The sequence below is a fragment of the Glycine soja genome, chromosome 14 (genome assembly GCF_004193775.1).
Source record: "Glycine soja cultivar W05 chromosome 14, ASM419377v2, whole genome shotgun sequence".
Classification (NCBI taxonomy): Eukaryota; Viridiplantae; Streptophyta; class Magnoliopsida; order Fabales; family Fabaceae; genus Glycine; species Glycine soja.
In genome coordinates, this window is record NC_041015.1 from 48,602,349 (window position 1) to 48,628,603 (window position 26,255).

The following is a 26,255-nucleotide window of genomic DNA, read 5'->3' on the forward strand; positions in this document are numbered from 1 at the left end:
AGCTCTATAATTCCTAAAAATGTCCCCACAACCAGCTAGTCCAGGGGCACCCTTGGCAGCCCCATCAGATAATTGATAAAACTTTTTTTTTTATTAAAACTCAAGCATTACAAATCACAGTATAAAAACATTAATTTTATGTTTTAACATATATTTTTTACTTTTAATTCTTTAACAAGTAAGTTTAACATTTGTCTTACACTATACATGTTATGAAACATGGAATTCATGGATAAAGAAGTAGAGAGAAAAATATATCAACAATGTATTGCTTGAATGAGAGAAAAGTACAATATGATTATGTGAGTAAAGTGAGATTACAGGCTTATATAGCCAACTAATTTCCTACATCTCTAATAACATTAGTTTTTTTTTTTTATGCTTTCTCTAATAACATTAGTTTGGATTAACATCTCAACATGCATTTACAGAAAAAAATAAGAAAGTAAAATAAATTATTTTTTAATAAACTTAAGTTAACTTATGTGCATTAATTTTTTAAAAGTTCTCTCATTAAAAAATTTCAAAAGTTTAATTGTGTAATTTAATTTTAACTAACGAGTTTAATATTTTATCTCTATTTTTTCTTTTACATGTATTTACTGAATTATCCAAATTAAGCTAAAACTATTCTTAAGTTACTTGGGTGAAGGTGACAAACAGTCTTTAAGTAATACAGCAAAAAAAAATGTCTTAAGTAGTAGAAAATAAAAAAAAATTGAATTCTAAGAGAACTTTTTTTTAGAAAGGTCACATAATGTTTGTATTGCCACAGCCAATAGTTTCGTAGACAATTTAAAATTTTAAATAGATCATACTTGTAATTATACCATTGTATGGTATATTCAATAGTTGAATATGTTTGCATTCACCCAAAAAAAAAAAGTTGAATATGTTTGAAAATGAATAAACAATATAATTTCACCTTATCACCTTATCAAGTACTAATTAATTTGATTAACAATTAAGTCAATAAGTCAAGATTTTGTCATTGGCCTGTACTCACAGATGTTTTTTTTTCTTTGCTGTGCCCACTCCTTTCTGTTGTCAATTATATATGATATCTCTATATTTTAATTTTTAATATTTAGATGCATTGCATTGCGACAACCCCTTCCCCTCTTCTTATGCTTCTCCCTTTGATAGTATGACCTCGTGAGCATGTCACGCTCGAAAGTAGCTATCTATAGCAAACAGTGAGGGTGGTACACCTCATCAAATCAGTATCCATCTCTATTACTATTTTTCAGATAGATGTTAAATTCAGCTATAAATTTGCAATAACAAAAAAAAAATCAGCTATAAATTGATTCGGTCAAGTATTAGTTACTATTAATATGTTAGTATTAGTTTGAAATCTATTAGTTTGTAAGTAGTTATTATTGATTTGTTAGTAAATGTTGGTTACTTGTATAGAATAAGATCTAGAGTATCAATTAATGAAGAAAAATCTGATGCTTTAGATTCTTTGAATGTGTTTGACCCAATTTCTCAGATATTTTTTCTCTATTTTTAAGAGAGAGAAAACTAGATCAAACTTAATTCTAAGAAAAACTTAAAAATCAGTAAAAAAAATTATAAACAAAAGTCCAAAATGGAGCTTATTTAGTGGGTTAATTAAATACCTTTTTACTTTAAAAGACAAAAGGAAACTTAAAAAATTTGGGTGAAATACTAGTGCTTAAGATTAGAGTATTTTCATATTTGAATTCGTCATTAGATATATGAAACTTGTATCGAGTAAACACTAAAAAAAATTACAATAAATTTCATTCATACCAATTTTAAAGTCCGAAGAATGTGATGCATCATTTGAATGTGCAGCATTCTTAGATTAATGGATACACTAGGGTCAAAACATTCTTTAACATGTTATTCATTGGTTTGGTTGATATTTTTTTTGGTGTACATTGTTTTGTTTAATATAAACATGAAGCATTGGTTTGGTTCCCTGTAAGTATATATATGCCATATTCTTTGTTCTTTCACTTCTTTGTCTCCCCATGTGTAAGCAATACTTTTATGGTTTTTTTTATTTTTGTAAATTGAAGTAAGCACATATAAGTTGTGTAATTATGTTCAAAATCTGTGTTTGATTAAAATGCTTCGGTTGAATTCTCTAAATCTTGTCAAGATAGGAAAGAGAAATATTAACAATATTCTCTCTTATTTTCTATTTTAATCATATATTGACTGAAATTTATTAAAAGACATCAATTTTGATGAATCACACTTATCATTTAATAATTCTGTTATCTGATTTAGACATAGACAATTAGCATTATAGAGAGAGAAAGATAAAAAATAAAGAAAAATAATTCAAGATTTAAATAAATAAAAAATATGGGAATACTACGTAAATGGTACATGAAACTAATCTAACTTTCTCTACGTACACTCCACAAAAGGAGGGGACAGAGCAGCAAAACTAGGAAAAAACGTTACAGAAATTTCACCCAACCCAACCCAAAGATGTTCTGTAAATTAATTCAGCGCACTACCCCCATTATCTTCTTTCCTAACGCCCTCATATCCTAGAAATTCTTACATTTCCATTAAAAATTCATTGTGCACCAACCATTTTTCTTTCCGAAAATCCATGGCCAACACTAGAAGGATCCTCCATCTTGTGGTAAGGTTTGTGGCCTTTGCAGCAACCTTCTGTGCAGCCATTATCATGGCTGCTAGCCATGAGAGAGGTAGCATCTCCACAATGTCCTTTGAAGCAAAATACACTGTCTTTCCTTTCTTTGAGTGAGTGTCTTCTAGTGCTTTTAAATTATAATTATTAATCTTTTTTGTTCAACAAAATTGTTGATTGACTAGTCTGCATGAATCATTGTAAATTCTTGATACTTGTCTTTTCTTTGATTCTTACAAATAAAAAATTTATAATTATTAATCTTTTTTTTCCAACAAAACCTTTAGTTTACTTCACAATGGAAACTAATCAAAGAAATTTCTACCTAGGTACTTTCTGGTTGTAAACTCTGTTGCCACTGTTTATGGATTTTTGGTCCTTTTTATTCCCACGGAAAGCTTGCTCTGGCAACCCGTCGTGGCCGTGGATTTGGTACATGTCCTTAAACCAAGTTTAATGGTATCGTGTGATCCATATGATTGAGATAAGGCTATTATTATTGTGTAATTTAAAAAAAAATATGTGTAAATATTTTATTATAATATCAGCTCTATTAATTATAGATGAGTCAATTCCTTGCAAAATTTATATATTAATGGGTTGATTTTATGAGCAGGTTTTGACCATGGCACTCATCTCAAGCTTCTCTGCAGCATATGCTATAGGTATGGTGGGAATGAAAGGAAACAGTTATTGGAAACCAATATGTGGTTCAATTCCCAAATATTGTGATAAAGTGACAGGAGCATTTGTGGCTGATTTAATTGCAGTAGTTATATACATAATTCTTCTATTAAATTCCATTCACACTGCCTTAAACCCTCTCCTCTTGAAAAAAAAATTGAGCAACTTTTCAGGTTGAGTGTGTTGGAGCATTGAGAGTAGAGTTTGTGATAGATCATTAGCTGTTGAACCCCATCATCCCTTTTAGTTTTTCTCCTTCCCTAATCCCTTCTCTCTTGTAATATTTTCTTTACTTGAAATTTGTTCTTCATCCTTCAAATTTTAAAATATCACAATCACAATTTGTCTGTATGATCTATTCAGTAATGCTATATGCTACGAAACCATTATGCACAAAGAATACAAATTCCACAAGTTTAATTTTTGTATGATCCTTTTTGTATTTCGTGTTTTAATTTTTAGAGACACATAACCCTTTTTATTTGGTCTCTTAATTTTTTAGCCTCCTAGGCCCTTTAAGGACAAAATAAACAAAGGCTTAACATGAGGATTACATGGAGTGTGTAGTTTGGCTACTGTCTATCACCTTCCCTTTAATTTTTTAGTCACCTAGGCCATTTCCTAATACCTTTCTTATTCTATTAGCTAATAATATTTTCAGGTATAATATTTCTAAAAATGTGATTTTCGGAAATAAAATTTCACACCTCGAAACAAAGGCCACCTATAGTTACATGAATAGTGCCGGTTCAAAATGATCACCCATTTTCTTGTTGAGAAATTTGCCTTTTAAATTCGTCTTCTATTTTTTAAGCATAATATTAAGTGGTCGATTTGCTTAAATTAACTCCCCGTTTTCGCGTAAAAGAAAAATAAAAGTTTTTCTAACATTGAAAAAAATAAAGTGTTTTATATTATTTTAATGACTTAATTATTTTTTGTCTCTGAATTTAAGGAATATATTTTTTTAGCCCTCAAATTTAAAAATACTTTTTTAGTTTTTGAATTTTGACAATTTGTTTTTGTAGTCATTGACACAATAAATTGACATTTTATGATGACTTTTAGCACTTTGTGATGGGTTTTTTAGCATAATGGCAATTTTAAAATGCAAATCAAGCGGTTAAAAAATAAAAATCAATTTATAAGAACTAAAAATTGTTACAAAGTATCAACTTATTATACTAGAGACTAAAAAAATTAATTTTTCAAAATTCAAGAACAAAGAAAAATAATTTTAAATTTTAGGGACTAAAAAAAGCACGCATCCCAAATTCAAACACTAAAACATTAAGTAAACCTTTTTTATAACTAGTTTTGGTAGACCAATTTGTATACTTGTTTTAGAATTTGTTGAAACTTGTTTGGCAAGAAAATGGATTGATTTTCCAAATTAAGTCATAATGTTGGTTCATTTTGAATTTACATTTTAAGACTGTTATAAAATGTTAAAAAAACTATCACAAAGTGTTAAAAATTGATATAAAATATCAATTTATTACGTTAAAAACTAAAAAAATAATGTCAAAATTTAGGGATTAAAAAGTATTTTTAAATTTCAAAGACTAACCTGTAAGAGGTTTACGGATTTCGTATAAGGCTTACGGATTGCTCAATCCATATTTGTAAGCCTCATAAGCCCAATCCATAAGCCTCATATGGATTGACCAATCTATAAGAGGCTTATGGATTGCCCAATTGGTATTAGATTTATGAAAAGACAAAATCAGAATTTTGCAAATTATGCTGGGTGTACCATTAATTTACATGGTGCGCGTAGTAACACCCAATTTTCAGCTACATAAATACCCTTTATCCAAAAAAAAAGGATAATGCAGTACAGGCCCACTACACAGCCCACTTTGTTTAACCAAGGACTAGGAATTAAAATCATAGGATCTCAAATTCAACCAAAATTAGAGGAATCTGTGTATATACTATATACTTTCAACAAAACTTCCAAAGAAGCAAATTGTGTACAAAATAAAAATAAAGTAATGTGATAGTTTAAATTGCGTTGGCAAATAGTGGTACCGCATTACTCCACTAGGTTGGTTTAGCATCTAGCTTTCTCGATTACTTTACCCTAATTAATGTTCGTTCACTTTTAGCTTTATACGTTTTTATTTTACTAATGTGAGAATTGAAGATAACGTTAAATGTAAGGAAAAGCATAATGTCTATCTACTATTTGTCTTTATGCATTTTTATTTTACACCAAATTTAATACTACACTCAACATTCTTTATTTATTTATTTATTTATTTATATCTAAGATTATTAGTACTTGAAAATTATGTTGGATTTCAACTAATTTAGATCGAATCATATATGATTGATTTACTAGGATCGCAAAATTCCCATGTAATATTTAACGTAATTCCATTTCTATGGATTCGGACTCGTGATTGGTAAAGCAATCAAAACTCTTAATTTAAAAGTAGTAAATAATTTTCCAATATTTCTTCAGGTATAATTTAAAAAAAAAAAGAGTGCACGAGCAAATGATAATATGCATGTTTGAACTAAAGCTAAGAAAGCCTAAGCCTCCCTTTAATTCATTAAAATTATGGTACTAGACAAGAAAAGAAGAATAAAATAAGACAAAAACAGTTACAAGATAATTTTTTATATTGTATATTATTTGACAAATAATAGACAGTAAAATAATATAAAATTTACTAAAATATTTAATATTAATTATTTAATGCAATTGATATCAAATTCAATGAATTTACCAAAATAAAAAAATAGATAGATTAGAATAAAAAAATATGATGTTTTCTTTTTTAAAATAATTATGTTGGTTAGTTACTATTTTTTTGGTTATTAAAGAGATATAAATAGATATATGTGTTTTTTAATGCTTTATGCTTGGAAAAAAAATTGTCTCATAATTTTCTTTGGGGAACAAAAATTAGAGATTTTGTCATATAAGATCTTATATGTTTAATTTGTGTTATCCCTTAAACTTTTTTTTTCAAATCAAATCTGAAACAATTTTTGGTTCTGTCAAATACCATAATTTTTAACGGACTCTAAAGGTGTTTTTACTCTAAAAGCAACATTGTTTTCTTCATTTGATGCATCAGAATTCATTATTATAAATTAGAATTCGCAAAAACACTTTTCAAACTTTAATCCAACTATCGGCTATATCAAGAAGGTAACTTCAATTGGGAGCATAAAACTATAAAAAAATATATTATTAATTATTAAAGTTCTGAATTTGAATTGTAACTTCAAAGTAATTTTAAGTAAGAAAAAAATCATTATCTCAACATATCACCTAAAGCACAAACAGCCATGTCCGATGGGTTTGAATTCAAAGTATGCCTCTTTGAACATCTTAAATGCTGGATATTGAGTTGGGTTATTGAGCTCAACCTGGTCTTGGCAAGATCTTTCACTAGAGACAGATTTGAGGTTTCCAACATGAAGAATGGATTCTTTCACAAGAACCCTGAAGATTTGTACCATTCTAAAAAAAATCATTTTTTACTTTGTCTCCCTAACTGCTTGTGGAGGGAACCAACACTTACTCAGAATGAAGAGGGGAACGAAGATGGGTTGAAAAACAACAACAACAACAACAACAGAAGAGCATCCAAGTTGAACAACAACAAAAGCAACAAGTTCAATCTCTCAAAACAACATCAACAACAGATCCAAGTTAAAAAAGAATAAAACCAAAAAAATAAAATGAATTGAAGATGGGTTGTGTGAAGGCGCGATGTAGCTCTGATCAGGCCACGATCCGATGGCACAATGCGGTGGCCCTCGCCAGGGATATACATATCTAAAGCTCTTTAGGAGAGAGGGAGGGTAGGGGCAAAGAAAGGTGGGCAGAGAGCAAAAGGGAAAGGAGGCACCACCCTTTGTGTGTGTTGTCTCTGTGAAGGAGAAGAGTGTGTTTGTTTCCTTTTTCCATGAAAAGGTTTGATGAGGGAGAAGAGAGGGTGTGATGAGGGAGAAAAGTGTGTTTGCGGGGTGAAGGAGAAGGGTTGTTCGTGATTTTATTTTTTTTAAAATAAGAATCCCACTGTTGCCTGTCACCAATCACCATATCAACATTTGCTATAAACCATTGATTTCATTTTGAATAGTTTGCTATAAATTTACTATTATGTAACTGTTTGCTAGTGTAAAATTTTTCAAGATAATTGTTTATTTTTAGAGAATCTAGTCAATGAAATTAAAATATTATAAAATTAGATATTTGAAATCCTATAAATTTACTCATTGGTGATTATATTTTTCACGCCATTTTTTATTCTCTCATTCTCATTCTTAAAAGATCCAAATCAATTTTATTGACAAATTTATTATAATTTGTTGCAAAATTACCAAATGACTTCCTCGATCGAAAATTCTCAAGATCTTCTTTTTTTTTTTTCCTTCTTGTCACCATCACTACCAATGAATTTTATGCAAATTAACAAATCCATTTTATTGAAAATTCTCACAATTTACAAACTTTCCATTCAATTCCATAACACAATTCTGCCATGTTTCGTATACTTCCTAATAGTTCTAGTGGTCTACAAACTCTTTCCAATGATGAAGTAAAAACACAATTGTCACAATTTCTATCCAAGCTGGACTAGAAAATATCACACCAGAGGAAGGAGGAGAGGATTCTATGAAAAAGACAATACTAATTTACTTTTCAATTACTTATTGATTCATGGCTTAATGTCTCAACAGATCCAATTGTCGGAATGTTGGCATTCAAAAGTTTAAGGGTTATTACAAACAAGCTCTTGATTTGAAGAAAAGCGATTACATGGGAAACAATGTCATGATTAATATATATGTCACTTGGAAGGAAGACAAAGGAAGTGATTTTACTTTAGATCATTCATGGAGACTACTAAAAGATCAATTTAAATAGTTAGAACAATACACAAATACTAGTTCAAAAAAAAAAAGTTTTCTGCTACTGGGATTACTCATCGTCTTTTAATTCAAAGACACTAATTGGGGTTTCAATAGGTGATAGAACTACACGAATTGTTCGCCAATACGACAAAAGGCAATCAAAAGAAAGATGAAGGAGAAAGGAACTCCAACGTCTCAATAGAACATATTTAGGAACATTTTGGTGACAAAAATATTGAAATTTAAGTTTTCTTTCTCAATGTCAATGTTTGTGTTTTTTTATCAATATTTTATAATCGCAAGTTTAAATTATGATCATAATTAAATATTTAAATTATTATTATGTTTTCTATTTTTTAATATTATTTTTTTGATAATTGAAATTTATATGATTAATTACATATATTTATTTTAAACTACATTTTAAATAAAATTTTAAGGAATAATATCCATTATGAGACCTATAATAGATGACATAAGATCTTAAATTGAGATTTATTTTGGATCTTACATGACACTACGGACCCACCACAATTTGTTCAAGATCTCAAAATAAGTTCTACATTTAAAAATACTCTTGTAGATTTAGGTGTAAATATGATGACTTATATACGCATGTGTGCCCTTACATATATGCGCTAGAGGTAAAATGTAGCGCTCTATTAAATCTTTTCCCTAAAAATTTGTTATTTAATTACTACATAATTACATCTTATATTATTGAACATACGCTTATTGTGTACATCTTATATTATTGATCATTGTGTACATCTTATATTATTGATCATTAATTTTTCTTTTAGTTAAACACGCAAGGTACAAAATTTTCAAGCCCATAGGGCGAGAATAGACATTGCAGCAGAACCAAGGGTTAGGGCAACAAAAGATGCTTTCTTCAACAGGCGATTGGAGTTCATAAGCTTGTTGTGAAAAAAGTCAACTGCAATGAGATCGACAAGGGCCATGTAAATTAGTATTCCTGATGAAATTGAACCCAGTAACCCTTCCATGATTAAGGCATTTGGGCTACTATCATCATAACCTGTAAGTGAGAATAATGCCATCCCCAAAATTATTCCTATTGGTGTTGTCACTGCGAACATGAAGCACATGAATGTAATTGTTCCAAAGCTAAATCCCGCCTGTAATAATATCATCATGCAAAGGTATGGATTGGATTAACATCTTGTAGCTAAGAAAATAAAGATAAAAACAATTGTATCCACTATTATATATATAAAAAAAAACAATATAGTTACTCTTAAACTTAAAAGAAACAGTATTGTTTTTGAAAAAAAGTCCGACAAACGTTATCTAAACCAATTTGAAATAATATTTGAAGTTTATTTAATGTACTCAATTGGGGCTCTTTTGGGATAAAAGATTACGGCTCCTTAATGATTCCTTTTCAGCAAAATCAGTTTTTTTTTAAAATTATTTAGACTTAAACCATTCTGGTACACTATCTCCGATCCGACACACACACCTGAGACGTAGAGGGTAACACTACAACACTAATTGGTGTTAGCTTAGTTTAAACAATTCGCTACGAATCAAAGACAAACATTAATACTTTATTCTGTACAGAATGACTTTATAAATACTTGAAACATTGTTATTAAATTAGGACTGAAAGGTGTAGAACCAATCAAATATTTATTAATTAAACGGTTTTTCCTTCTTTTTTCCGGGAAAGTAACCTGCAGTCACAAGGTCAAGCACATGCTCTAAGGTCAAGCCATGATCTCACAAACAAATTCACGGTTTCCAATTTGCAATAGTCGTTTTCCCTCGTGATTATACAGACCACCAAAAGACATGTATTAAAAAATGAAAAATAAAAGCCTCGCCAAAATTTTCATTCGCGTCACTAGCTATTTTATACACTCTTTTTGGTAAATTATAGTTAAGTCTCATATTTTACTATAGCTACGTTTGAACGGGTGAGGTAAACAGGGGAGGTCATTTAATAATAGAATAAAAAAAAGTGAAAGGAACACAATATATTTATTTCAAAGTTCTATAAATATTAGACTAGATGGTTTCAGAATCGAAATCCATAGTGATCCATAATATTACTCAAATCAGCCAACTTTCCCCGTCGTTAATTTGGGGAGTTTAGATATCGTTATCTCCATTATTTTAGATTATGATTTAATTACAATAATAACCTTAAGCAATCTAGCCCCTTTTTACTCCCAAAAACCATACTTAATTACCAATCGGATAAATTATAATATAACACCCTTTCTTATGAATCTTATCTTCTTTATCATATTAAAGCTACCTGAGGCACTAAAATTCATTAAAAAAATACGTTAAAGGCAGAGCAATTTCTCATTTTTTTTATAAAAAAAAACCAGAATCAAATAGAAAACCAAGGAATTCTCCAACTACATCAAAATATTGGGCTCAGCTGGTATGAAGCAAAATGAAAAATAAGCAATAAACAAATTTAGAAACTCCCAAACACAACGTTACAAAGACTTACACTATTTTACTTTATAAATAAAAAAGGGGTATATAAAATAAAACTATAAATGTTGGAGATCGACAATTAACATAATGCAGCTCCTTAATACTCTTGTGTTAGTTTTCAATTAAAGCTTCACATTCATAATTTTCATATTTAAAAATTGCATTAAAAATCAGCCTACCTTATATAATTAATTAACAACCAGCATTAATTTGTTTATTTTTCCTTGTAACTATCCCTAACTAACTAAAATATATAGATAGGTTTACATTTCTTCGGAAGAAGAATAAAGTAGTGATTCTACAAGAATGGAAGTTTGCAGATTCTATATCCGCTCTCAACAAAATCTTAATTGATTTTATGTGACCAAGAGTTTTGATTATTCAATCAATTTAAAAAGCAGAAATAAGAGATTCCAGTTCAATATGCTTTTTGTTAAAACACAAAGATAAGAAAAGGAAAGAAACTAACCTGAGCGACGCAGCCACCAAGACCCATGCCTTCAAATATTTGATGAAAGGCCAAAGCAGCAACGAGTGGCCGAATAGTGCAAACGTTTTGAGACATTCCCATAGTAACCCCAATTATCACTGAGTGAAATATTATCCCAATCTCCAGCACTTGCGAAACCAGCCTCTGTTTCAATTTCGCCAATTCTTCACCCTTTTCTCCGTCGCCATCGCCGGCGGCTCCACCGAGCTCCACCGCAGCCTCCTTCTCCACCGGCGCGTGCGCGTGCTGCTCCACGTGCGAGCTGGCGGCGAGGTCCACGACTAGGGCAAGTAGCGCGCCGACGAGCGTGACGAGGCCCGCGAAGGGGAAGTCCCTCCAGGGGTGGCGCGACGCCACGTGGCAGTCGGCGAGTGCGGCGTACGCGTCGGGGAGCACGTGGACCAGCGAGGTCGAGAGTATCACCCCCGCCGCGAAACACTTGATTACGACGATGGCCTTGTCGTAGAGAGGCTTCCCACGGAAGATTCCGGCGAGGACCACCGGCGACGACATCCCGGCCACGCTCGTCACGAAGATGACGAATATCGAGATCATTTTCAGGTGCGCCGTCGCCGCGCCGTCCCTGCACGCCGCCGCGCGGGTAGCGTTCGTCACGCACGCCGAGGCCATGCAAGGTGTGATGAGAGAGAATGAATGAATGAAGAGAGAGAGAATTCTTGGTTGTGGAAGAAAGTGAGAGCGTTACTTGTTAATTGTTACTATTGTGGTTGAATTTGAAGAAGTGAAGTTGGAACTTGGAAAAGTATGAAGTGAGTGATAAATGGGCAAATTGACCCATCGGGGGTCTTTTTACAAACTATTTCTCGGAATGGGGTTATTTGTAAACATTTTCCAATGGGGAGCTGTTTTGTACGTGGAAAATGGCACCATACATGCATATTGCCATCATGAATGGCGAGATGCAGGTGGGAGGGGACTCGCCATTCCTTCTGGCGATTTGGCATGTCTATGTCGCCATTAGGTCTGGCGATTTGGCTTTGACGTAAAGAAGATGTAGACTTCTGTGCAGAAGAGATATATAATGCGATTTTTTTAAGAAAGAAATACGCTTAAAAAAATGTCATTTTATTTAATTGTTATAAAAAAGGAAACATTAAAAATATGCTTTTTTTAAGAAGGAAATACGCCAAAAAAAACGTTATTTGATTTAATTACTATAAAAAAGGAAACATTAGAAATATGTTTTTTTTTAAGGAGGAAATACGCTTAAAAAAGCATCATTTTATTTAATTGCTATAAAAAAAGGAAACATTGGAAATATATTTTTTTTAAGAAGGAAATACGCTTAAAAAATGTCATTTTATTTAATTGCTATAAAAAAGGAAATATTGGAAATACTTTTTTTTAAGAAGGAAATATGCTTAAAAAAAGTATCATTTTATTTAATTACTATAAAAAAGAAACATTAGAAATACGATTTTTTTAAGAAGGAAATACGCTTAAATAAAATGATGTTTTTTTAAAAAGGAAATACGATTTTTTTTAGAAGGAAAATTTCTAATGTTTCCTTTTTTATAGTAATTAAATAAAATGATGCTTTTTTTAAGCATATTTCCTTCTTAAAAAAAATATTTCTAATGTTTCCTTTTTTATAGCAATTAAATAAAATGACATTTTTTAAGCATATTTCCTTTTTAAAAAAATATATTTCCAATGTTTCCTTTTTTATAGCAATTAAATAAAATGACGCTTTTTTTAAGCGTATTTTCTCCTTAAAAAAAGCGTATTTCCAATGTTTCCTTTTTTATAGCAATTAAATCAAATAACGTTTTTTTAGCGTATTTCCTTCTTAAAAAAGCATATTTTTAATGTTTCCTTTTTTATAACAATTAAATAAAATGATATCTTTTTAAGCGTATTTCTTTCTTAAAAAAGAAATCGCATTACATATCTCTTCTGCACACAAGTCTGCGTCTTCTTCACGTCAAAGTCAAATCGCCAGACCTAATGACAACATAGACATGCCAAATCGCCAGAAGGAATGGCGAGTCCCCTCCTAAATCGCCAGAAGGAATGGCGAGTCTCATCCCACCTACATCTCGTCATTCATGCTGGCGATATGCATGCATGGTGGCATTTTTCACGTACAAAACAGCCCCCCATTGAAAAATGTTTACAAACAACCCCATTCCGAGAAATAGTTTGTAAAAAGACCCCCAATGGGTCAATTTGCCTGATAAATGATGTGGGGCTTACGTTCTAAGGTGGGGTTTGCTTCGTAATGGAATGACTCATTTTTTCACTGTTACTACTTACTGCGTCTTGATTGGTATCTTTAATGATTCACAACTCATTCCTGCTTTTTTCATAAAGAAGAAAGTCTATCTGTTTCTTTCTTTCTTTCTTGCTGAGCTACAAAACAAAAATAATGTTGGGATTTTGGAAAAATTACTCCATTTAATGAGATGAAAAAACCAATTAGTATAATCATTAACCAGCCTCTTCGTGTTGGAGTATATAAATAAATGACGACAAAGGGAAAGAAGGGCAAGAGTAAATTATTTCATGCATGTCACCCACTCATTTAAAAAAATAATTAATATTCATTGGATAAATATTAGTTTATAAGTTAGTTTATTTTTTTTATAAGGTTTATTAAAATAAGTTTGAGTATAAACAAATTTATTTTCTTCAAAAGATCTTATATGCTAGTCAAACAAACTTATAAACTCATCAAACATCTTATCAAAGATAGTCTTAGAGAAAAAAAAAATGTTTCAAAATAAATGTTGATTTACAAACCCAATGTTACATTAAATATATTTTTACAAGATTACCTTTAATTAATATTTAGTGAGAGATTTGCATAGGAAGAGTAAATAAGTCATTAATTAGAAGGACAAAAGATATATTACAAAGTTATCTGATATTTTTTATAAAATTCAACAAATTAATTAGATTTTTCGATATTTGTGTCAAAATTTTGAATATCATATAATCGGAAACGAATGAAATATTTATTAGAATATTCACAGTAGAAATTGCTTAATGAGTTGTTTAACAATAAAATATTATTTTGGTGTGTCATCTTGCTTAAAATTAATGAGTTATTTATATAAACAACTATTATTCATGAGTTACTTAATTTTGTATTAAATATAAAAAAAAGTAATAAAATATTTGTGAATTAAACAACTTATTAATAGAAATAATCATTGAAAAACTTAATATCAAAATGATATAAATTGAGTTGTTTATATTAACAAAATTAGAGGGTAATGGTAGGCGGCCCTTTGGTGATTTATGGCCAGGAGTCCTATACTTTCATGGATTTTATCGCAAAAATAGAATGCATCATTGGTTAAAGGTAAAATTTCTAACTCTCAACATTATATATTATGCTAATAGCATCATGCTAGCACTAACCCTTGTCGTGGGAAAAGTTGGGAAAATATCTAACTACTCTCAATATAGAGTGCATTTTGCAAGGGTTTGTACATGGTTGAATTTGAAGAAGTGAAGTAGGAAGTTGGAAGATGAAAAGGGGAGTGATGAAATGATGTGGACCTGGTTTCTTTCGAAATGGAATGGGTCATTTTTTTCACTCGTTAGTTACGTGTTGATTGGAATCTTTAATGATTCTTAACTCGTTGCTTTTTTAAAAAAACAAAATTAACAAATAAAAGAAGAAAGTCTATGTTTGTTAATTGCTGTAGTAAGAAAACAAAAATAATGTTTGTAGTAACAATTAATTTACTTTTTTAAGAAAAAAAAACTTACTCAATTAAATTAGCTAGATTAAAAAAAAGTAATTAGTCTTCATGTTACTTATCAATGTACGGCACATTTATCAATGTACATGCACGCATAATGAATATTTGTAGTCACTTCTTCAATTGAATGAAAATTTCTTGAGCATATTACACTCGTAACCCCTCAACTATGAATTTATTACATACACATCCCCTCTATTCTTGATTCCTAGAGACAACCCCTCTCCGTTTTGCAATCTAGTTACACTCGAATCCCCAACTCAAGTGGTCACATGTGAGGTACATGGGTTTGTTTAATGAATTTTTTGGACACAAGTGTCCTCATGTTCTTCATGAGTACACTTAATGTTCATGGCAATCAGCTGAAACATGGTGAACCAAAGAGAGAGCATACAAAATTTCAAAATCCACATAAACCAGCTACAAATTTTGGACAAACCCAGAAGACTCTACAACTTCAAAACCCTAAAATGAACAAAAATCCATCATTAATCATTTTAGCACAACCACACTTCATAACAACCCAATAAACTAAAATTCCAAAAATTGTCAAATAAGTTTTAACAGTTACAAAATACCAAATTACGAAGTTGTCGCACCTTCCTCGGTCTTGTAAACGGAGAAGGCAAAACCTCTACTTGCTGGGTTCCGATATGGCAGTTTCCTCGCAGGTTCCGACACGCCAGCGGCGGTGGAGGGCTGAGTGACCGTCATGCGGATGTTGAACATGATGGCCTTGACGGTGACGGTGACGGTGAGAATAAGGGTGGAGGTATATCAAGGAAGGAAGATAAGGGTGCAATCTTGTCATTCCACATAAAAATGTGAACATTGGTTAACACGTTTAATTAAGGGATGTCAAAGTAATACAAAAAAAGAAAAGAAATATATATTAGTGTAATAAGTTTAAAATACAGGAAGATGAATCTAATTTGCTCAAATTTGTTATATATATACACGCACCTTTATGAATATTCTTTAAACAGGTATATATATGAATTTTATGAACATTCTCGTAAGACTATATATACATATTTTCTAAAAAATAGAAAGGAAAACAAAATAAAAATAAGTAATTTCAAAGTATATATTTATACTAAAAAGTAAATTTTGCTGATGTATTTGTTTTTTTAAAAAATAAATCTTGAAGTAACTTTTTGTTTGTAAATCAACAGTTATAAAACTTTATATATAACTAGGTTAATTAGTAGTAGCAATTTTTACCTTTAAAAAAAGGATTAGGAACAGTTTTAATTCCTAATTCTCTTAGGCAATATATTTTGCAAAATCGTTTCGGACTTTCAAATTTTAAAATAGTTGTTTATGGATTTGGTATATGTCTCCCTATATTTTGTTCTATTCTTTTCTTTCATTTTCTTTAATAATATTTTGTCTCCCTATATTCAATTACCTACCGGATAAATTATAATATATGAACCCTTCTCATTATCTTGAGCATATTTGACACTAAAATCCATAAAGAATACTTTAAAGACAGAGGAATTTCTCATTCTTTTTTTTAAAAATAAAAATCAGAATCAAATAAAAAACTAAAGGAGTTCTCCAACTACATCAATTATGAATGGGTTGCAAATAAAAAGCAATAACGTTAATTTTTCTTATTAGCAAATATTAGTTGCTAATTATTAGGAGGTAATGAACCTAAATCCAGTTTCTTAGTATACCCTTTTGTTATTTTTCAATTAAAATTGAAGTTTCCCATTCATGATTTGTATATTAAAAATTTGCACTAAAAATCAACTTACCTTTATTTAAGAACCTGCTTTTTTTTTCCTGTATCGATTCTTAAGAATGGGAGTTTCCCAAACACTTTCTATTTCCGCTTTCAACAAAATCTTAATTCATTTTATATTGAAGAAGTGTTGGGGGTGGAATCTGAAGAAGTGAACGTTGGAACTTGAAAGAAGAGTATGAAAGGAATGGTAAATGCATCATGTGGACCATGCATGCTGGTTCAAGATTACGTTGTAATGTAAGGAACACTTGAGGATGGATATGACAAAGGATAAGAGTATGCACAGGTAGCAATCTCAATATGCGACGTGTGTGCCAAGTCTCAAACAACACATGACAGAGTTTATAAAGTTGAGTGATAAAACAAAATATTTGTGGCAGCCAAAAAACGAGTCAGTAAAAATAACATTTTCTGGCAGTTTCTGATGAGCGCCACAAATGCCTCTAAAGCACATTTTTAATTTGTAGTGAAATTATCTCTCGTTTAGTTGAATGAAAACGTAAATCTTGCACTAATTTTTAGTTTGTAGGTCAACAATTAATATATATATATACATATACATATATATATATATATATATATATATATATATATATAATTAAAATCATTTTCATTATGTTAAATTGTGGGTATTTATGGGTTGAGGACTTGAGGTAACTTATTACAATATTACTGATACCTTTAAATTAAAATACTGAAATCCGTAGGAGATATATGTGGACACATGTCATTTGGCATCCTAGAGACACTAATTTATCAGTCATTTTTTCCTTACTTTTAACACGTGATTAGTTCCTAACAAATTCGTTTTTTTTTTACGTGTCCTAATGAATCAAATTGAATTTTTTTTTTTTATTGAAGAGTGTCAGTATGATATTATTAATAAAATAGGAATAAAAATATTAATTAAATAGTTAAAAGATTTGATATATTGAAAATTCCAAATATGTGTATTATTTTTAAATAATTTGAGTATTTAATATAAAAATATTAAATACTTCTTAATAGAAGAAAGATCGATAAAGATTTGTGTTTTTTTGTTAAGTTTACACTTAAGGATCATCTATCTAGCTAGTTACAATAGTCTCAAGATATGGTAAGAAAAAAATGCTGAATCTTTCATGAACCAAATTAATCTTCTAGGGATAAAATTCTTTCCAAAACCCCTTTAAAATCAAAGAAAACAAAATTCTTTCAAAACATTTTTTGGAACATAAAAATAAAAGGTCTACTAATTGAGAATTTAGTACATTAGAGGTTTGAAGTAAACAACAATTGTTACCAGTCAGAGGTTGTGGATGATCATTATACTTGAGATTGATGCTTTGACCACAAAAAGTTTCAGTAAAATGACAGGATTCCGTGCGATGAGGGACAAGCTCAATGGTATTTATAAGTCCTTGGGGGATTTGAAATAAGGGATGACGACTTTCTTCTACATGATCAAGTTGACCTTGAGGAGGTCCTTTATTGATTTATGGCCATTAATGCACTCATTGATTTAAGGTTAGATTTCTAAGTCTCAACATTATGTATTATGCTAATAGCATCTTGCTAGCACTAACCATTGTATGGTTCCATAAGGTTTGGGGATTGTGTCTCAAATGGATAGGGATATCATCAGCTTGGATCAATGATTTCTGTGGCCAGTTTTGGCAATTTTAGGGTTTGGTGGGAGGTCACGGTGTGGACTTGGAGGGGTGGATGGCTGGTTCTCTATTATAAGGGCTATTTGGATTAGTCGGAAACAAAAATATTTTAAATAAATTTTTTTACATTAATATTAAATAGATATTATTTTTTTACTTCAAATATTAAAGTAAATTTTTTTACTTTAATATTTTTAATTATTATTATCTTTGTCCCATAAAAAATAGGTATTATTCCCCAAAAATATTTTTTTTCTAATAAAAAAATATAAAAAATAAAAGAGAAAATAAATTGATACTAATTTTACTCATTTTATCCTTTTAAATTTGTAGAAGCTTAAGTATTTCGATTATTTATTATGAGATTGTGTATTTTGTAAAAACTTATAATATTTTTTTCAGTAAAAATATTATGAACTATTTCTTTGCCTCCACTAAAAAAAATTATGAATCCATCATTGTTAGAATCAAATGGTTTTCAGACGAGGAGCTTCAACCACAACAAATTTTTGAACAAGCATTAATACAAGTGTGGCAATGGCTGAAAACAAGGAAGACAGATTTTTGTTATTCATTGTCCGAATGTATATCTAATCCATCGGTGTCTTGGGGGCAATCCGGTGTGGTAGTGTGTCTGAGAAGGGAAACAATCTGATGTGAGGAGGATGAGATATTTTGGTAATGTCTGTATTTTGCTCATAAAGTTATTATGCAAAATATATGTAACTGAGGTTTGTTGGGCTTATTATCATAAATTTGGTAAGCATGTGTGATAGGGATGGAGAAAAACAGTTGTTTGAAAACTTCAATGGTCCATTATTGACATCATTTCTATTTTATCAACAGACACAAAGTTTGGGGTGTTCACAAAGTTAACGGATGACATGTGTATGTAGAAGTGGTGGAAAAAGGGAATCTCTAGAGGAGTTTATAATACCAAATAATTCTTTAGCTAATTGGACAGATAAGATACATTAATAAAATAAATTTATCTTATAACATTATCTCTTCTTTTTGTCTTGGTTGCTAAACAAGGCCTAAGGTTGTATCACACATTGCTCTTGCAGGCTTGCAGCTGATTATCATAGAGAATATTATACATGAATAATGTAAACAGTAACTTAATTAGTAACTAGACATTGCCATTTTACTACTAAGTGCCGGGAAGACTCAAATTGATCCCAAAAAAATAAGTCTATTTCGGAAGGAAAGTAATTCAAATATGCATCAAGGAAAACACGCATATACAGATTACTAATTTCATGTTTAGATATTTGTTTGGAAAGTTTTGAATCATAGTTTGGATGAAAGTTTTGGCCATTAAATTAAGACGGTAGTAAAGTGCCACCAGCGTGACAGCAGCAAGAGCCTTCAACTTCCTCATCTTGGAGGCATAAAAAAATTCAATTGGATATTTGATGTCTAAAATTATTAAATAACACTGAACAAAATCTTAAGCAATATAACGATGCAAAAAGGAGTTCTAATACATGTGGACATTTCCACTTACTAAATAAATTGACATTAAAAATAATACACATATATTAGGCCAAACAATTGAGAAACATGATCTTCCTTTAGAAAAACTTTATAGGTATTCATTTCATCCATCACCTTCTCTTCTTACCATACATCAACGCCTCCAGAATTTTTGGAGCGACATAAGTTTGGTAGCCAACAACAACTCTAATTCCTGTACAATAATGCATACACATATAATAAGATCAAAGCTTTGCATGCATAAATGTCCCATAAAACACAACGTTATGGAAGAAAAATCATCAATTAATTTAATTCTGTTTAAAAGAATGCACTGGTCCATTGTAATCAAATTCCAAACGAAAAGGCTAGAAGCAAAGGGGTAACAAGTCAGAAGATGGTAACTATTCATTGCAGTACATGATCCACATTTCTCTATAAACAAAATGCAAACCCCTCAACCAAATCTGTTTGATAAAAAAACAGCAGAAGTTTGAACTAACCTTCTTCTTTTTGCTGGAGCAATCAATCCTCTTTTTTCTATGCTTTTATATCTATCCTTTATAAGGGTGCAGCAACCCTAAATATGAACCAGCAAAGGTAGGAAAATTTACTTGCATGCTTAATAAAACTGAGATACCAAAATAATCAAAATCATAGCAAGAGAACACAAGCCTACCTTGAGCTTCCGAATGGATCCAGTTATCTCTTCACTTAATAAAACTTGAACAGGTGCAGGCTCAAACCTGTTGTTATAAGAAAGGAATTGATAAACGTACATTTGTAAACAATCATAACTATGTTATTTTAAGGCACAAGTAACAGAAGCTCCACAAAAACTTAAGTGGTAGTTTTTAATTGTACAAAAACTACAAATGAAATGATAACGATTCACTAATACATTGAATAACGCTTAACAACTCATCCATCCCTTTAATTATGGCAATGGAAGTAAATTAAGATATACACAAAAGACTACTTACTTGTGCTTTCCTAAGCATGGTGGGCGTGTCTTTAACATCTCCTGTTTAGCAACTTGTCGCCTAAGATGTCTTTTCTTCTTTTCCTCATCTTCTTCCTCAATTCCCTGAATAATTTCCGGTATGCTGTAACCAGAAGAACAAAAGATGCTTAAAAATAATCTTTTATTGTGATGAAAGTGACTGAGAGAGAGGAGTCATATTACCTATCAATTTCCTTTGACAATTCCTTCATCTTTTTAGCTTCTCCTTCTTTTTTCTGCTGTTCTTTCCGCCTAGCTCTCTTATTCAACTCAACTCTAGTTACTCTCTTTGTTTTAATGGGCCTGTCCCATGATTATTCAAACAAGAATACATCAGATGTTTAGAAAACACTTATATAGGTGCAAATACACCATGTATATATAATGCAGTGATCAAAAGGAGATTATCTAAAATCAATCACATTTACACAATGTTTATTCCAAAAATAGTAATGTGTACTCTAGAAGAAAAAAGAAATTATGCATCAAAGAAATTTAATTAATTAGCATTAGAAAGAGAACCTATTGAGTAAATGTTAAGGGCCACATTACAATATTACAAATTCAATAGATACTTAAAACAACCATTAATATGCATTTGAATGTCTAAATTCAAATTTAACAATGAGAAGAGGAAGAGAAAACAATAGAACAAAATGTTATTTGACATGATGGGCAATCTATATTGTCAAATAAATATAGTAAAGGGGAAATATCATGAAGTCATATATGATAGCTCACTTTTTCTCCAATGTGCCATCTTCATTTTCACCCTCATTTTCAAGAGTACTTTCATCATTGTCACTCCCATTGTCCACATCAAGAAAATACATCTGAAAATAAAGTAGACTATTGAAAAAGCAAGACCAATGACAGAAGTCATACAAGGATTTCACCCTCCAATAATTGTATAAATAAAGAGAATGAGACTCACATCTTCTTCAGCAATAGCTTCTCCAGGAACAGTTAATGGCACTGGTTCAGGGCCCAATTCATTTTTGTAGATTTTTTGCATTTCTTCCGCAACAGCAGAAGCTAATGTATCCTGATTTAACAGATAATTTTTTAAAATTGTTCATCAAGATGCATAACATAAAAAAATATCACAAATAGCAGGGGAAAGCATCATTTCTTAAGAAACTACCTGGTGACTTTCATGTGAGGGATTGAAAGAGCAGCCTGGTGGATCAACCTCTACTGCTGGAATAAGAGCAGGTTTTGATAACTGTTGAACAGGTAGATATCATATTATCAACTAACACTGTAAGTGCAGCAAAGATAAAATGCAATATAAAATCTATTGATTAGAATGGACACCGCTATAAAGTATACCTTTTTCACCTTCTTGTTATCCTCACCTGCATGACAATATCCAAGAATATTGTGTTTAACATCTCATAATTAAAACAAAGTAAACCAAAACTTTAAATCAATTAACATACAAGGTACCTTTATCACCCCATAGATCAAACACGACAGAATCATCCTGAAAAAGATTATTAAAAACAAGAAATGTTAACAAAAACAAATTCTAAATAAGGTTCGAGATGTAAAGCAAAAAATAAATGCTCCATTTTGTCCACATAGGATTGCAGCTGATCATTTCAAACAAAGCCAACTCCTAATAGTCCATCCTTTCTGCATTAATGGACAACTTACTGACCTTATCACCATCTTGATTGACCTCTTTCATGTTAGATTTAGAGGCCACATTACGGTTTTTAGAACACTTCTTCAGAATAGAAGATGGCACAGGCTTAACAAACTGGTTTTTCTGTAGCAGGCTATCACATCGGAGCACTCTCTCCCTATGCTTCTCAATCTTCTTCTTCACCGCAAGATCTAGCAGTTTAATTGCATAATCAAATTAGGAAAACACCAACTATCCAAGAATCAAAACAAGAATTCAAAGTTGTAAACCCATTCTGGAGAAAAGAAAATCAAACAATACAGTTTTTTCTATAACAAACAGCCAAACATAAACATTAGAAACACGAAGTCTAGTACTCTACAATGTAGCCAGAAACATTCAAATAATCATAATTGGTTATTTCCACCAAATTAGTCAATCCCGAATAGCGGTGTGTACCCAAAACCGCTAAAGCGGATAGCAAAAAAACTAAGCTGGACTCAAATTGAAGCCCGACAAACCAAAACATAAAAAAAAAAAAAAAAAAACATTTGGACACATGGCTCAATTGCCTGAAACCTTAACTCCTTGAGCAGCTAGCTAAATACTGCCCCATGCTAGAAAATGAAAGTGCAGCCTCACATTTGGAAGAGCTAGCAGATGGAATATGTGGTCAGTGGCAGTAAGAGGGAGATTATAGTTGCTAGAATACCTTAAGCAGCTGCTAAAGAACGCAGTTGCACCTGCCGCAACAGCAAGCCCACACCACACCAACATTTTGATTACTTTGCATTTGTCTTTCAGCTTACTATAGTGATATTTGTGTTGGAGAAGAAGGTAGGGGGCAAATTCGAGTTTACATCATGACATTAGGTGTTTTAGCACCTTACCGTGGACTTGGTAATTGGTATTGGTAAGATATAATATGAATATCTTTCCCTGGTGATTGGAAGTTTAATTGATCATTTTTGTTAATGACTTCTTGGTGTGGATACTTGTCTCAGTACCATATACAGATAAATGGTTTGTCATAAGGTGCAAGCTCCATATTGGGAACATTTTAATTTATATCTTGCAACAGTCTCTCTGTTCAAAATTTATCACTTCCTTTTAAGCTTGTTATGCACATTCTTTTATAAACTATGCAAGTTTTGAGATGTGAAACTTGGGGTTTATGCAGGAACAAGGCTATTGAATCATGTTCTTGATCTTTTCTCTAAGCAAAACATTTCTGAGGTTTACTTACATGTGCAAAAAACAAACAAAGAAGATACCATTAACTTCTATAAGAAATTTCAGTTTGGAATTACAGACACAATTCAGAACCACTATACAAATATTACAACGCCAGACTGCTATATTCTCACAAGGTATACAGTTCTAAGCACAACGAAGAAGCAGCCAGTTATTTTGAGGGGAAGTGATCAGAGATTGTTGTATTGTTTTATAGGTTTTGCCATGGATCTATGTCCAACACTTGAGCTAGCTCATAAAATGAAGCACATGGAGATCTCTTGCTAAGGTACTATCTATGCTATTTCACCCATTTCCCTTCATCTTTCCCCAGTCTTATCATTTCCATCAAAATACTATAAGCTACAAATTATCTAAGAGTGTGTTTGGATGGAGGAATTTAAAATTCTGAAAAATTTTAAATTCTAAGAATTTCAAATACTTCAATTGAAATTCTTTTATTTTCAAAATTTTGTGTTTGGGTAAAAAAAGTTAAAATTATGAGGGTGAAAAAAAATGAATGAAAAAAAGAAAAAATATGATTGGTGTGCTAGTTATACGTGTTCCTCTACGCTCAGATCCGATCGATGGTTCACAATCCCATACAGTATTTCTTGAAGAAGACTGTAAGAAGAGAATTTCAATTTCTCACATTTTAGAAGGAAATTGAAATTCCAGATTTTTAATTGTTTAAAATTCTGTTTTAAAATTCCAAAATTTTAAATTCTTCACCAAAAAACATCCAAACAATGAATTCTAGATTACAGAAATTCAAATTCTCTGATAAATTACTTTCCTCAGTTAAAATTCTCTATCCAAACATACTCTAAAAGAATATCTGGAAACAATTACCGAAAATCGAGGCCCACAGAATAAACTACAAAAAAAACACATCAATCAATATATTGAAACCCAAATTACTTTAACTTGCATCTTGTTGTTATTAAAACTAAATCTACCTTTTGCGTCCTGAATTAGATTTGTATGGTTTGGGGCCGGCATATGCCTCAGTTATCAAAATATCAATCATAATATAGGATATCAGAGATCTCTTTCTATCTACCATTGTACTGAGGCCTGTGTCCTGTTGGCTCAGGATTCTCACCTTTCACCGTGGGCTTTTGGTGGTGGGAAAATGCCTAGTTTTCAAGTGTTTAGTTAAAATGTATGACCCAAAAAAAAGTGTACACTGTATAGTTAAGAAGAAATGTTTGGGACTTTGGGTTGGATAAAAAATATAAAACTGTGAGCAGCTTATACCCCAAAGTTAGAAATATTAGCAAAAGCCAAGCATAACATGCATGATGTTTAACTTTTGACTAAAAAAAAACATATAATATTATATACTGATACAAGGTTATGCAAATCACACAACTAATTATAATTGTTCACCTTCCAAATTTTTTTGTTTTGAATAATTTAGACGTCACCACTCAACTCAAAACCAGTTATCAAAAACATGATTTTCTGATACAAACCAACGGTTACGATAAAATCAAAAGCATGCCCAAATAAGAGAAACAGATAAAGGAAATACCTTTGGACTTGTCTTCATAAAAGAGGGAATCGCTAGAAACGGCTTGGAGAGAGCCACCAGAAAGAGCGTCCTTTGTTGATTTCTCGAAGAAATCTTCGATCTCTTCGGTGCTGATGTTAGCCCTCCATGCCTTCTTACCCTTCCTTGACCCTTTTGCTTTCTTCCCCATTCTCACGCCTGCAATGGCTTCGCTTAGTACACTTCACGATTTTGGTGTTGATTTCAGAGACAAGGGTTTTCGGAAACAATCACGAATACGCGATCCTGCTGGTGGCGGCAGAACATAACAAGGTTTATGTATGTTATTGTTATGCTATGCATAGGCGAACCATGTTGTCGTGCTCTCTTATACGGGCCTCAAAACAGGCCCAGCCCAAAATGACGACCCGATATCACTCCTTAATAATATATATAATTATAAAAAAGAAACAAAATTATCGTTTAAAAAGTTTAAGATCATCATCCAAGGCAACCTCTAGCATGGTCCTATAAGTTAGATGGTCTTTGGTGGACCGTTTTTATGGACCAATGGATTTATTAGGTGCACATAATAATACCATACATTTCATACATTGGATTATACTTCTTTTCCCTAAATTTGTCCATTTGAAACACCAATTGCCAGAATAGGTCTATCGTTTCTCATTCCAATAACTCTAGTTATGGGTATATATAATATCGTGTTGATTTTAGAAGTTATTGGATTTGTTAAAATTTAATTTTAGATTATTAAGATAAATTTATTTTTCATAAACAATGAAGAGGGAACAACAAGATCTATGATTTTAATAGGTTTTGATTTCAAACGGTGGGGATAACGAAGATTAAGAAAGTGGAGAAAGGAAGGGTTGAGTGAAAAAGAATTCAATGTGAAAAATATATAGTATACCAACAAAGATAAGATGAATCATATGGTGGATAAAAATTATCCGCTAAAGACTACTTACCTTATTTGATCACACTAGACATTGTCCATTATCCGCTAAATTTACTGACTTTATGATAATTACTTTAATAATCATATTAATAATGAATTATGGTTAGATGATATTATAAAAAT

At 31.2% G+C, this 26,255-nt stretch overlaps 3 protein-coding genes and 1 long non-coding RNA gene across 4 annotated transcripts; 1 reads left to right on the plus strand and 3 right to left on the minus strand.

Moving 5' to 3' along the window:
* The first annotated feature begins 2,423 nt into the window (after positions 1–2,423).
* On the plus strand, positions 2,424–3,703 carry LOC114383435 (CASP-like protein 1C1). The gene is made up of 3 exons (XM_028343112.1): positions 2,424–2,754; positions 2,971–3,073; positions 3,258–3,703. The coding sequence occupies exons 1-3, from the start codon at positions 2,600–2,602 to the stop codon at positions 3,501–3,503; spliced, it is 504 nt and encodes a 167-aa protein (XP_028198913.1). The 5' UTR covers positions 2,424–2,599; the 3' UTR covers positions 3,504–3,703.
* A 5,172-nt stretch (positions 3,704–8,875) lies between these two features.
* Positions 8,876–11,936, minus strand: LOC114383412 (zinc transporter 6, chloroplastic-like). Its single transcript, XM_028343089.1, has 2 exons — positions 11,154–11,936; positions 8,876–9,348 (listed from the first exon to the last, which is right to left on the minus strand). Exons 1-2 carry the CDS (start codon positions 11,802–11,804, stop codon positions 9,034–9,036), a joined length of 966 nt encoding a protein of 321 aa, XP_028198890.1. The 5' UTR covers positions 11,805–11,936; the 3' UTR covers positions 8,876–9,033.
* A 3,070-nt stretch (positions 11,937–15,006) lies between these two features.
* On the minus strand, positions 15,007–15,823 carry LOC114383101. The gene is made up of 2 exons (XR_003660402.1): positions 15,508–15,823; positions 15,007–15,373 (listed from the first exon to the last, which is right to left on the minus strand). It is a non-coding gene; the product is annotated as an uncharacterized LOC114383101 (long non-coding RNA).
* Positions 15,824–19,638: 3,815 nt separating this feature from the next.
* Positions 19,639–25,516, minus strand: LOC114385496 (ribosome biogenesis protein NOP53). The gene is made up of 12 exons (XM_028345606.1): positions 25,196–25,516; positions 22,459–22,637; positions 22,245–22,281; positions 22,128–22,153; positions 21,940–22,020; positions 21,730–21,840; positions 21,537–21,628; positions 20,979–21,098; positions 20,776–20,898; positions 20,472–20,538; positions 20,296–20,372; positions 19,639–20,006 (listed from the first exon to the last, which is right to left on the minus strand). Exons 1-12 carry the CDS (start codon positions 25,362–25,364, stop codon positions 20,000–20,002), a joined length of 1,089 nt encoding a protein of 362 aa, XP_028201407.1. The 5' UTR covers positions 25,365–25,516; the 3' UTR covers positions 19,639–19,999.
* Positions 25,517–26,255: the final 739 nt, after the last annotated feature.